At 52.4% G+C, this 13,255-nt stretch overlaps 2 protein-coding genes across 7 annotated transcripts in view; one reads left to right on the top strand and one right to left on the bottom strand.

Moving 5' to 3' along the window:
* SLC31A2 (solute carrier family 31 member 2) overlaps window positions 1-9,594 on the top strand; it is a 32,510-nt gene extending 22,916 nt beyond the window's left edge. For all 6 annotated transcript variants that reach the window (XM_053281875.1, XM_053281870.1, XM_053281874.1 and 3 more), the window contains 3 exons: window positions 2,765-2,831; window positions 7,459-7,648; window positions 8,053-9,594. In XM_053281875.1, coding sequence (XP_053137850.1) covers window positions 2,765-2,831; window positions 7,459-7,648; window positions 8,053-8,221 — 426 coding nt within the window. In that variant the 3' untranslated portion in view covers window positions 8,222-9,594. The remainder of the gene's footprint in view (window positions 1-2,764; window positions 2,832-7,458; window positions 7,649-8,052) is intronic.
* Window positions 9,568-13,255, bottom strand: part of NIBAN2 (niban apoptosis regulator 2) — a 70,963-nt gene continuing 67,275 nt past the window's right edge. The window contains exon 14 of the mRNA XM_053281866.1: window positions 9,568-13,216. Within this exon, the coding sequence (XP_053137841.1) occupies window positions 12,468-13,216 (749 nt within the window). The 3' untranslated portion in view covers window positions 9,568-12,467. The remainder of the gene's footprint in view (window positions 13,217-13,255) is intronic.

Genomic DNA, 13,255 nt, shown 5'->3' with positions numbered 1-13,255 from the left:
CCCCCGGAGAAACCACACAGAGGCGATAATTAATGGGTGGAATAAAGTGTCAGATAATCATAGGCTGCAGCAGCAGCTGCACCTGGGAAATAGCTGCCTTGTGTCGAGGCGGACCACTGCTCCATCTGGCCTGCCAACTCTGATAGGCACCTGGAAGGTCTCCGAGACCTCAGCCCTGCTCCCTGAGATGTATTTAGCAGGGTGGAGATGCCAGGATTTTGAACCCAGGATTTTATTCGTGCCAAGGGTGTGTTCTGCCCGTTCCCCTTGCTTTGGGACCTTGGCTCACTAATGCACTAACGCGGGCAGCCCAAAAGACTAAATGGGAGATAACTGCAGAATCCAAGCTCTGAGGGACAGTGTGGGATAGTGATTAGAGTCGGACTGGGGAAGCCAGATTTCAGGACCCCACTCGGCCACGAAACGCATGGGGTGGCCTCGCCCTCTCTCCGCTTTAACTTCCTCCCAGGGTTGTTGCCGGAATGACCATCTGCCAGAGGGGCAGAAGTGATGGGTGTGCTCTCGGTTCAAAGGGCTCCTGGCTCTCAGGGAACAAGCGGGTTCCCTCGAAGCCAAGTCGGCGGACCTGGAGAAGCTCGGATGCACGGGGGTGCTTCTCTCGGGGATCGCACTCCCAGGCAGACAGCTTCCCTGCTCTCATGGAGAAGGAAGGTCTCGGGGAAGGAGGGCATCAGCCTGAGGAAGGAGAGGGGGGCGCTCTCTTAGAAGGGACCCCTTCCTTGGATTTTGAGCCCGCATCCTCTCACCCAGGGGATACTCCTCCGGGGGTGGGGGGCCTCCTCGTAGTGGGCGAGTCCATCCTTAGGGGCAGAGAGAGATGGGCTTGTGACCCGCATATAGACCACACGGCAACTTGCCGGCCACGCAGTGTGTCGAGAGGCTGTTAGGCAGTGCTGGGGAGGGGGAGGGGGAGTCCGCTGCCGTGGTGCACATTGGAAGGGAGCTTGGGGTTTTTATAGTCCGACCCCCTGCCCAGTACCGGAAGGATTCGGGGACGATGCTTACTGACATGTATCGAATGGGGTCTTTTCAAAGGAGGCTGCCGCTGGAGCAGGAGACGGTGTGTACAGGCTGTGTAAAGTGGGCCAGCTCAGCGCTGTCTACTCTGACTGGCAGCAGCTCTCTAGAGCTTCGGGCAAGGATCTTTCTCAGCCCTTGGCATCTCCAGATAGGGCTAAGAACCACCCCTTGCCTGAAACCCCGGGTGAGCGGCTGCCAGTCAGCGTAGACCAGGGCTGCTCAATTTAGCCCCACCCCACCCCGCCCAGCTGTTTTTGGACTACAACTCCCATAATCCCCAGCCACAGTGGCCAATCGTCAGGGATAATGGGGGTTGGAAGCAGCTCTCTCCAGGCCTCTGGGTCTGCTCCGCCCTTCCCACGCTGCCCATGTGGCCGGCCGCGTGGGGACATGGGCACCCCATTGTTAAGTCTCTTTCTTGGCATGTTCCCGCCATCTTGCTCCCCATCTATCCGACAGCAACAGCCGCCGCCGTTTGGGGCCTGCTGCCCTTTTGTGACTGCCTCCGCCCTTTCACAGGCTACCATTTTGCGGTGGTAACTCTCGAGGCTCTGGCAAACAAAAGGGTAGGGGATAGCTCTTTGAAGCCTTCAGCCGGCCCACCCCTGCTCTAATCCAGGCTTTTATGAAACACAGCGCAAGTGGCTAGTCCTCATCCTTGCAGTGGTAGTTTTGAGAGTCAAGGTGAAAATGGCTAGAGGGTTTGGGGTTGTGCAAGTTTGGAAAGCAGCACCAACTCATTCCAGCGTTTAGGCTTTGGGATTTTCCAAGTGGCTTAACATTCCCCCCCACCCACCCACCTTTTGAGGCTGCAGTTTCTGAATAGCCCCATCAGTGCTTCTTCACTGGCTACAGCTTCTGGCACACTGAGGGAAGTGGGAATTGTGTAGAGCTGCAACACAGAGGGGAGGGAGGTCTGATGGGTGGAGAGTGAGTCTTGTGGTAGCAAGCATGAGTTGTCGCCTTTGCTAAGTTTGGTTTGCATATGCTTGGGGTGACTACATGTGAGTGCAGGAAGATCTTCTCCTTAGGGAGTGGGGCCGCTCTGGGAAGAGCAGAAGGTCCCCAGTTCCCTCCCTGGCAGCATCTCCAAGATAGGGCTGAGAGAGACTGCTGCCTGCAACCTTGGAGAAGCTGCTGCCAGTCTGTGCAGACAATACTGAGCTAGATGGACCAATGGTCTGACTCAGTATCTGGCAGCTTATGAGTTAGCTGGCCAAAAGCTCCTGCAGTCTGTGCTCTGGTCTTATACTGTGAAAGGTTTTTGGATGAGGCCTCATTCCTGCATTTCAGAAGTAAGGGCTAGGTCAGCTTCTACCCTGAGCAGGGTCTTCTTTACAGAGGCCCCACCCAAGAAAATTCTCTCTCCAGAAAACCTGTGCAGCCTCCTCCCAGCTAGTTTCCCCCCCAAAAAACCAGAGAAAACCTTTTTAACTTCATTTGGCCTTTGAAAATTGAATGCTTCTTCTTTCTTGCACTTAAGTGAATTGTGTTACTATGGTGTTTATTATTTTTTCTGTCTTTTACTGTTGGCTGGTTTTTGTCTTTAAGAGTATACTGCACTTTACAAACAAACTTAACCTTTTGTTAAGTTTTGCAAACAGGCTTAACCTTTGTGGCTACTGTAAAAACACCTTATATAAATAAACAAAGTGTGTATGCTACTACGAAAACCTGGTCAGTATCCAGCTCTCATTGTGATCTTTCTCCCTCTCCTTCACAGATGTACTTCATTTTCTCCGACAAAGTGGTGCTCCTCTTTGACTTCTGGAATGTCCACAGCCCGGGAGGTAAGAGAACAAATCTTATTTTTAAGGCCTTGTGCCTAGAGAGAGAGAGCATTGTGCAGAAAGGATAGGATGTGAAACCTCAGCTCCAGGAGCAGAGAGGAAGTGGATAATAAAAGGCCCCTTTGTTTAGCAGAGTGCCGAGAGATAACCCCTGTTTTAGCACACTTGACTTCACCATAGTGCCAGAGGCCGAGGAAGAAAAGACAGAGAGCAAAACTGGGTATAGAACCAAGGATCACTCCAACCCAGTGCCCTGCCTCCAGCTGCGAGGACAGTCTAACTATTTTAATCAGGTTTTTAAACAGAGTCCTCCTTATAGATGTGACCTAGTCAGGTCTAAGGCGGGGTCCCAACAGCTGCCACGGGAGACAAGATGCTAAGGAGAGAGAGAGGCGTGTCCTTTGTACTAAGCGTACTTGGGAAGTTTACTAGAGGGAGTAAAGCCTTAGAGTAATCTGGCCCATATTGAGCCCTCTTGGTCCACCCAGCTCAGCTCTCCAAGGTTTCAAACAAACAGGAGTGTTTCCCCGCCCTACTTAAAGATGCTGTCAAAGCTCCAGCATCTCCAAGACCTTTTGCATCATGCAGAGCAGAAGCTCAGCCACTGAACTGTGCTCCCTCTGCAGAGGCAAGCTTTAAAAAGCTGCCTTTTATTATGCCAGACTCTTGAGCGGTTTAGCAGCCTCAGGGTTGTTTACTTTGCATGCTACAGGTTTCAGGCAGAGAGAGGACTTTCCTAGCCAGGGATTCAACCCAGAACTTTTTGCATGCAAAATAGGTGCTTTTAACCCTGCCCTACAGGTCTTCTTGGCTGCTTACCTTTTCCAGTCAGTCGCTGGTTCCCAAATGCAGAGCTGGGGTTTGTACTTCTCCATCAAGCCCAAGTTGATATGGGCCAGGCAACTTTCTAAGAGCCAGACCTCTGTCCTGACAGCTCTCCCACGCCCTTATATAGTTTCCCTGGCCAATCAGAGTTGAGGGGCTTGGCTACATTTATAGCCTGCCCCTAAACTTTTCTGGGTGTGGCTGAGAGGTTAGGGAGGGGGGTCTCTTCTTCTCTTGGGTGTCTAATAGGTGGGAATGGGCTTCTCCTTAGAAGTCCGGGCTTTGGGCAACAGCCTGTTTGTCTTGTTAGCCTTGCCTTCCCCTCATCTGATTGATTGATTGATTGGCAGGGCTGTAGTCACAGTAAAATATGCATGCTTTCTATTATAGTTAAACACTCAACCGGCTTCCTTACACTATTTCTCTCCCGCCCTGAAGAGGAAACCTCTTGGCCGTGATTCCTTGTTTTGCCTCCAGTTCTGCATTTGCAAAATGACGCTTAGCTACCTGCAAACAAGCCATGTTGGGGCTTGCTTCTGAGCAAACCGGCCTAGGATTGCAGTATTGGCATGTGCCTTTTCAGAGCGGGAAGCGTGGCAAGCTTTGTTAGATTGCCAGCTGCCTCAAGGACTCATCAGCTGTTATGTATTACCTGCATGCAGGTGTCTGGTGTTGTGTGGATGCCTGTAGAAGCACTCACTAATGGTTAACCTGGGCACAATCTCCTTCGAGTGCAGGGTCCTGGTAGCAGGGTTACTACTTTGGTTGGGGGGTTACTATTTTGACGTGCACATCTTCACAATAGCATGCAATTAGGTAAATTATGAGAGGAGAGCTGGTCTTGTGGCAGCAAGCATGACTTGTCCTCTTAGCTAAGCAGGGTCCACCCTGGTTGCATTTGAATGGGGAACTTGATGTGTGAGCACTGTGAGATATTCCCCTTAGGAGAGGGAGCTGCTCTGGGAAGAGCAGAAGGTTCTAAGCTCCCTCCCTGGCATCATCTCCAAGATAGGGCTGAGAGAGATTTCTGTGCAACCTTGGAGAAGCTGCTGCCGGTCTGTGTAGACAATACTGAGCAAGATAGACCAAGGGTCTGACTCCGTATATGGCAGCTTCCCAAGTTCCTAACTGCACGTGGGGGCCATGCACATGTCGTCTGTGTGTTGAACACAACACAGCAAAACATCTCTGGCCACACCCCGATCAGGTGGGCAGGAAAGGCGGGGGAACCTGGTCAGCCTGAATGGGAATGTTCAGAATCAGCCAGTGAGCAGCTGAGTCAGTGATTGGCAGGCAGCAATTAACCTGTCCCCAGTGAGAGGAGACAAGCCTGGGAGAAGAGAGGGACATTTGAAGTGAGACCTGAGACTTGGTGGTGGAAGAGATGGTGAATAGAGCCGCATGTGTAAGTCTCCATGTTGCTGTTTATGAGAGGGAGGGAATGCAGAAAGGATTGTGTGAGGTGTTAGCTGAGCTGGGAAGCAGGTGGAACAAGTTCGTTCTTGCTGTAGAGACGTCCAGGTGTTTCTTGATGCCAGCACGCTTTAGCTTCAGCCCTCCTGCAGTTGTTGGCCTACAACTCCCATAATCCCAGGCCGCTGGGGCTTATGGGAGCTGTAGTCTAAGAACAGCTGGGCAGGCCTAAGTTGAGCAGGCGTGCTGGAGCATCTGCTCCTTTCCTGGTTTTCCACCCACTCCCAGAGTTTGGGCCCCTGATATACCAATTTGGAGAGTTCAAAGAAAGCAGCTTTTACGTGCCAGGAGTTTTCCGGCCGCCTCAGTTTAATGCAGCCATGTCCTTTGCTTCCAATGCCAGTGCTAAGAGAAGTAAGCCTCACCACAGGTGCTGGCCAGTAGCTGCTGCGCACACACACACGTGTCTTGTGCAAGCATATCATCGGCATGCCATGGGTGGGCCCCCCAGAAGCAGCTTCTCCACCCACCCAGTGTTCCCTCTAAAAAGGGTTCCCAGACGTTGCTGACTACAACTCCCAGAATCCCCAGCCAAAGGCCATTGCATCCAGGGGTGCTGGGAGTTGTAGTCAACAACATCTGGGGATCTCGGTTAGAGAGAACACTGCACCCACCCGCCCAAACAAGAAGTCCAGCATCCTTCAAAGTGCACATTAAACCAAAGATTGCTGCAAGGTGGATCGGCTGGGGGTGGGGGTGCTTTTGAGAGGTTGATAAGGATGCACACTGCCTAACAGGCCACTGCACGGAACAGAGATAAGCAGGTCTCGGGAACAGGTCCAGGATTCAGTCCTCAGGGATTTGACCCTTCACCACCCAGGGGCTTTCCCTAAAAACTGAGCAGGCTGCAGTTCAGGAGTCAAAAGGAGCAAAGCAACAGTATTAGTGTAGCAAGCAGCCTAGTCTGCGTGAAACCGGTCAACCTCTTCGCTGCATACTTTGCTCCACAGCAAACAAAACCTCGAGGCCACTGTTAGCTGAGCGATGTGCTTAGCTCAGCACACAGCCACACCATATTCTTTTTTTTTTTTTTGCTTTAAATTTTTATTGGTTTTAACAATATCTTAAACATCTCATTACATACAAAAATTGACTTCCAGCTCACCAATCAGCGCGAATCACTAACTATACAATTAACGCTTGCTATAATAATTCAAAACATATAACCTATATCTTACCAAACCCGATTTTAGTCTACGCAACCTGCTAATATTACTAAATTGCAAACCCTGTTGAAAAATCAATATTAGGAAAATAGTTCTTTAGGTACAGTAAGAATGATTTCCAATCTTCTTTAAAACCTTCCAAATTTTGATCTCTTATCAGTACTGTAAGTTTTGCCATCTCTGCATATTCCAAAACTCAGCCAATCTTCTTTTGTGGGCACAGCCACACCATATTCAGGGCCAGCGCCTGCAGAGGCAGCTCCCGCCCGATCCCCCAAAGTGGAATTAATTTTGGGAGGACATTGTTGCAGGTAAAGATGGGGAGTGGTGGGGAACCCCTGCTGTTGCTTTCCTCAAAGCCAACTTACAAAAAAGTTGGCTGACTATGGTTAAAAATATAAGAGGAAGGTAAAGGTAAAGTGTGCCGTCGAGGCAGTGCTGACTCCTGGCGCCTACAGAGCCCTGTGGTTGTCTTTGGCAGAATACAGGAGGGGTTTACCGTTGACATCTCCTGCGCAGTAGGAGATGATGCCTTTCAGCATCTTCCTAGATCACTGCTGCCCGATATCGGTGTTTCCCATAGTCTCGGAGACATCCCAGCGGGGATTCGAACCGGTAACCTCTGGCTTGCTAGTCAAACATTTCCTTGCTGTGCCACTTAAGGTGGTAGACATTCCTAAAAAAAGGTTGGTGGACGAATACATATGAAGCAGAATAACGAAACAAAAGCTTAAGTAGTATACAAATATGTCAGATCAATTAAAAAAAACCACAAAGTTAGGCAAGGTGCTAACTATCAGTGATTCAAAACTAACTGGGAGAAAAAGGTTTTGAGGGCTGGTGGGATAATTTCTACTCTTGTGGTAATTGTATGGGGTGTGGGGCAGAGAACTACTGAATGCCAACATTCTGCTCTGCTCTCCCCCACCCACCCACCACCGTAAATTTGTGCTCAGCCCCCTTTGGGCCGGAGTTCAGCAGGCCGGTTTTTAAGAATCTTAGCATGACAGCCATGAGGACGAGAAGCCTGCTTCAAAAACCAAATCCAGATGCTGCCATTTCCAAGATCCTCAGTTGTGCAACCAATAGCACAGCCCACGCATGCATAGGGGATAGAGCCAGCACCCTCCAGGATTGTAACCGCGGGTCTTCTTGCTCTGCAGGCATGGTTCTTTCAGTGATTGTGATCCTGCTGCTGGCAGTGCTGTACGAAGCCATCAAGGTGGGCAAAGCCAAGCTGGTCCAGCGCACGATGCCCACGGTGGCGCCCAGCATCAGCCAGGAGGCCTTGGACGAGCCGGAGAGGGCCTCCGTCAGCAACGGCCTGGATCGGTTTGTCCACCCCCCAAAGAAGTAAGAACAGTGTGTGTGGAGGGGTGCTCGTTCCGTATTCCCCTGAATGCAAAGATAGAAGCAGAATTGTGTGCATGCAGACCCACAAATGTGAAGCTCTCTCACACACCGCCAGACCGTTTAGCCCCGTTTTGCTCCCTGTTCTCTACTGCACAAGGGCCTATCGCTCAGTGGTAGAACACCTGCTTTGCACATAGAAGGTCTCAGGTTCCATCCCTGGCAGCGTCTCCAGGTTAATAGGGAAAGGCCCCCGAGCCCGAGACCCTGCAGAGATGCTGCCAGTCAGAGTAGGCATTAGTGAGCAGGATGGGCCAGGGTCGGACTCAGCAGAAGGCAGCTTCTTCCGTACCGTGATGTGGCTGCAGATGTCTAAGACTTACCCCGAATTCTTCTTCTTTGGGAAGGTGGTTCCTGTGGCACTCGGTTCAGACGTTGATTCACATCGTCCAAGTGGTCCTGGGCTACCTGGTGATGCTGGCCGTGATGACCTACAACACGTGGATTTTCCTGGGCGTGGTCGCGGGCTCGGCCATCGGCTACTTCCTCTTCTATCCTCTGCTCAACACAAGATAGCAGCGCCGGGGTCCACTCCGGTCCTCGGAGGGTGCAGAAGGCTGTACGGTGCAGACGAGCCGATGCTGCTTTGGAAACTGACCTGAGACATTGGGTAGCTGGGGGGGGGGGATGGAGGTCACCCCACTGTAGTGCGAGAGTTCTTCCTCCGCCCCACTTTTCCCTCCGGCCTCCACATGCAGGGTACTTACAAACTTCTAACCTTTTTAAAATGGCACTTTCGCTGCTTATGTTTTGCACGAGGGCTATTATGTCAGGTGGCTTCTGAACACGAGTCCTGACGGCTGTGCCTAGGAAATCTGTATAGTCAAGGGAGTTGCTGCATACACAGTCTGACCACTGGTCCCCCTGAGCCTAAGACTGTCTACTCTGACTGGCAACGGCTCTCTACGTCTCAGAAGACTTTCCCAATCCGTGAGATATTTTTAGCTAGAGAGCCCAAGACCTCTGACATTTAATGCATTCTCCTGCAACCTACAGACAGTAAGAGAACCAAGAAAATATTGTCCTGGGTCGACTTCCAGGAAAAGGACTGCTTTGCACAGTACCTAATTTACAGAATTTGCTGCCACAAGTCGTGGCAAAGGCCACCGGCTTGGATAGCCCTTAGAGAAGTAGACAAATTCAAGGGCAGACAGGTAAGTCAGTGGCTGTTCTAAGTAGAACTTCCATGTTCAGTGGCAGATATTGGGCAGGAACAGAACTATTGCCTTCCTGCTCCTGCAACTGATTAGCGAGTGTGGGAAGCAGCCAGCCGAACGAGAGCTCCGATCTGATCCAGCCAGACTCTTCTAACTCAGGGGATCCCAGATATTGGACTTCTAGATTGGACAATATCCACAATCTATCATAGATTGTGGGTATTGCTCACAAGGCTGGGGACAATGGGAGTTGGAGTCCAAGAGCATCTGGGGTCCCAAGGTTGGGCACCTCTGTTCTAACTTAACGTGAGATGCAAACTGCCACCTTAGCTCTGTTAGCAGCGGGGCAGGGCGAGAGAAGACCAGTTTTTGCTCTGATTTCTTTCATTTGGGTGTGGACGGAGTATTGTTCTGGGTGGCAGTATCAAGGCAGTGTGCATGCACACATGCATTCAGAGTGGGGCCTTCTGGATTCAACCCGAGCGGGATCCAAAAGTGTCCATCAAACAACGTGTGGGCACGCCCGCACATGACAGATTGCCCATCTCCCTCACAGGGGAATCTTAGTTGTAATTCTCACCCCCACCCCGCCACACACACACCTGCCCCACCCCTAGAAACCAAGTTCGACTCTTCAACCCTGCTTTTGTTCTGCTCTTCTCCAAGTGCACGCTGTCCAAAAGGAAGAGACAGGCATGGCCGACATTAAATAAAGCTGAATTTTATTATTAATATATAAGCACATTTTTCTTAAAACATTTGGTATAAGATTTGCAAGAGACATAGACTTTGGATTCTCAGGATTAAGGCACTTGATGAATGGCAAAGAAGAAGAACCACCACGCGGCTCTTCTTTCCCGAATCGTTTTTAAGATAAAAGTACGACAGGCACACTGGAAAAAGCGCACAGGCACTGGAATGTGATCACAGCAGGACGGTGCTGGAGGTTGGGAGACGGGCAAGGTGTGGGTGGTGGGTAGTCCCTGTGTGCCTTCAGAAGGTTCCGTGTTACTCCTAAGCAGGTGCTAATTTCAAAAGAGGTGCTCCGTTCCTCCTTTGGGGCCTCTGCCCCTCCTGCTGCCCAAAACATTGACGGAAACCAGATGTCCACAGACTGCCAGCGTTTTGCTTTTTAAAACCAGGACTTAAGGCCACGTCAATTCAGGAAGAAAACAGAGCGACACCCCTCTCTCATACCCAAAGCAGACATTTGGTGGGGGGCCGCGGGAAAAGCTGGATCAAGGCAAAAAGGACAGCTCGTCTTACACACACCTCTGTGTTCAACCTGGGGGCTCTCCAGCAGGGCTTTGACTACAACACCCGTCACCCCTTGCAGCATTGGCCACGGCAGCACGGGGATGATGGGAGTTGTAGTTGAGCTGCTGGAGAGGCTCGGGTGGCGCACGCCTGATCTAAGGAAAGAAATAAGCAGAGAACTCATCTTTTTAGTAGTTACTCCATTCAACTGTACCTCGTGGGTCCATTTAGAGCCGTCACACACACAAAAGGTTACTTTCCACCCAAGACAGAGATAATCTACAGACCAGCTTTCCTACTTGTGCACCTTGCAGGTAAAAATCAAGATTTCTGCCCTCCGTGGGGCAAAGAGCAAGGCAGCAACCAAAACTGATCAACCGCTGAGCTGGAACAGAGCACAAGGGTGTCCCTCTTGGGATGTGATTTCCCCCTCCCAGTATTAAATGAATTAGCTTCACATAGTGGGGGAAATAGCCCTTGCTAAATGTAGTCGCACAGCTACAAATCTCTGGCTCGTTTCATTTTCACATGGGATTGCCACCTCAGAAGCTTGACTGTGTTCACCTCCAACCCAAAGAGAAGCTCAAAAGGTTAATCAGTTCTCTCACAGAACAGGGCTTTAGCCTTCAAATATAGGGAGGATAAGGGCAGAAACCAGTATTCTCCCCTCCCACTTGGGTGGAAAAAAAATGGATTAAAATAATGCGTCCGAATCCAATACTGCTACTAACTCGTTTCGCAGAATCGAGGCAAGTTGAGGTTTGCGTCGGCCACCCCACAGCGCAGGAGAAAGGGATGCTTGTTCAGAGTCAAAAGGAAGGGGTGGGTGTCCCCTCACCCTTTGCCTTGCCTATAAATTATTTCTCAGTGTGGGCAGAGAAGGGACACTTCACCTCCCGCCCACGAATAAACCACTTATCCTTCCCTAACCACACAAGAACCAAGTGAAGAGGCCAACCTAAGTTGGGGAGAAATGAAATCCTATCGGAGGGTGCCAGCAACATGTCTCTGAACTGAACTCCTCCTTGTTGAACATGACTGGAGCCGCCAATAGTCACCTGCCTGGATCCCCCAGATCAGAGAGGGGTACACCTTTCATCCCAAATAAGGTGCCACCACTCCTGGCACACACAGGACAACCACATCTGGTGTAAACACTCAAGTTGGCAAGGTCACTCGGGGGGCTCCTTCACGGGTAACTCCTTTTGGCCACAAACCCAAGTATCTCCCCAGGCAGGGTGACGCACACATTCCTAAATGCAAGAGAGCTGCTGTTTCCAGCCAAGAGCACAATGGGGGAGACACACACACACCCCTTCACACAAACACACACCCTCTGCCTCTCTACCCTATCCTGTGCATCTCTGGAAAACCCGTCGCCTGCAAATAAGCCCAAAGAGCCCTTTTGCCAGATAAAACCCTTGGCCAGAGAGATTTCCGTTTGCCCCGCTTTCCACAACCTTCAGCCACATTCAGCTCCAAACCCACTTCACCGTACCATCCGACACGGCATCCAATTTCTGGCCTCCATTTGCACCTGGGGTCTCAGAAAGAGGCTCCATTTGCACCTGGGGTCTCAGCCTACCTGCTGGGTCCTTCAGCTGGAGCTCTCTATCACCTACGCCGTAAAGAACAGCTGGTGTTGCCACCGGGCTACTAAGAAAAGCCCACGGAGACCCGGCAAGCAGGCAACCACTTCACCGGCGCAGGGAGGGAAGAGTCGGGCACCCAGATGACATTTCCCGGCTCACACTGGTCAAAACCGCAGGAACCGGAAGCGGAAGAGAAGCCCACAGGGGGAAGCAGCCTCTATCGTGGCTACAGGGAGAGAGTGAATTAGACACACAACCAGGAGGCAGGTCAGAAGTTGGACAGGTCAAAATAAGGGGGCGGGGGGGGGGGGGGGGAGAGCGTCCGCTGTGCAGAGGGGGATCCAGCCGAGGCGCGCCACGTGTCCTCAGCACCCCAGATAAAGTGTCTTCCTCAGTAGACGGGGAAACAAACCCAATGGCCCAACGATCCAACTTGGAGAGAGCAAGGTGCAAAGAAGGGGAGTGGGGGGGCGGCCCATTTGGGGCGAGGGAGGCCCAGGAGGGGCAGCCACAGCCGGGTCCCGGGAGGCAGTGAGAGCACATTCGAGCAGCCAACATTGTCTCGGGGGGCTCCTCCATGCCATTCCAAAAAAAGCAGCACCCCTTCCAGCGGGATCGAGCGCGCACAAGCAACGGACAAAGCTGGCCCAGGCCGGGCGCTCCGCCGTCCCCCTCCCCTGCCCCACAGGGTTGCCCACTCCAGTCTGCCTTGGGCGGGGATGCGGCCCGGAGAAATCCGCCCGCAAGGGGAGCGGCCTAGAACTGAGTCTGTATCCCCTCGCTGTCGTCTGTCGCCCGCTGGCTGTCCTCCAGGGACGGCTTGGCTCCCACCTCGCTCACCTGGGCTGCCGCCGCCTCCTCCCCTGTCTCTTGATCGCTGGGCTCAGGGTGCTCCGCTGGGGCGCAGTCAGCTGCCGGGGAAACCGCCTCGGCGGGAGAAGTGGGCGCAGCAGCTGCGGCTTCCCGTCCCGCTTCCGGGCGCCCGGTGGAGGATTCTGCGGCATGCTCAGCCACCCCCTGCACGGCTTCCTGGCCCGCCTTCTCCTCCTCCTCCTCCCGCTCCACAATGGCTTTGCTTTCCTGGACAACGGCGCCATTGCTGAGCTGCTCCTCCACTTTGGTGTCAACCGCCACCGGAGCCTCTGCTTGGAATTCCTTCACCAGCATCCCGCGGATCTCCTTCACGCTGTCGGGGGAGCCCCGAGTAGGCGGCGAAGAGAAGCGGTCCGGCGACTCCTCCTGCTCCGTCGCTTCCGGGGAGGCCTCCAGCGAAGTGAGGTCGCATGGTAGGGTCCCTTCATCGACGTGGATGACCGACATCACTTGCCTGGCTCGCCGCTGCTTTTCATCCGACAGGTCTGCGTCCTCCTGCCCGCTGCCGTATTCCTCCCCCCAGTCGATGGGGGTCCGCTCGCCCAGCAAGTGAAGATTAGGGTCACTGTTATGCATCACGATGCTGTCACGGTAAAGGTTGTGCTTCCGCTGCACTGCTGCCTCCTTCACCGCTGGAAACGTTTGGAAAAAAGAGACAACCCGTTAAGGTG

The sequence above is a fragment of the Hemicordylus capensis genome, chromosome 17, assembly GCF_027244095.1.
Source record: "Hemicordylus capensis ecotype Gifberg chromosome 17, rHemCap1.1.pri, whole genome shotgun sequence".
Lineage (NCBI taxonomy): Eukaryota > Metazoa > Chordata > Lepidosauria > Squamata > Cordylidae > Hemicordylus > Hemicordylus capensis.
This window is presented reverse-complemented; position numbering and strand designations above follow the sequence as displayed.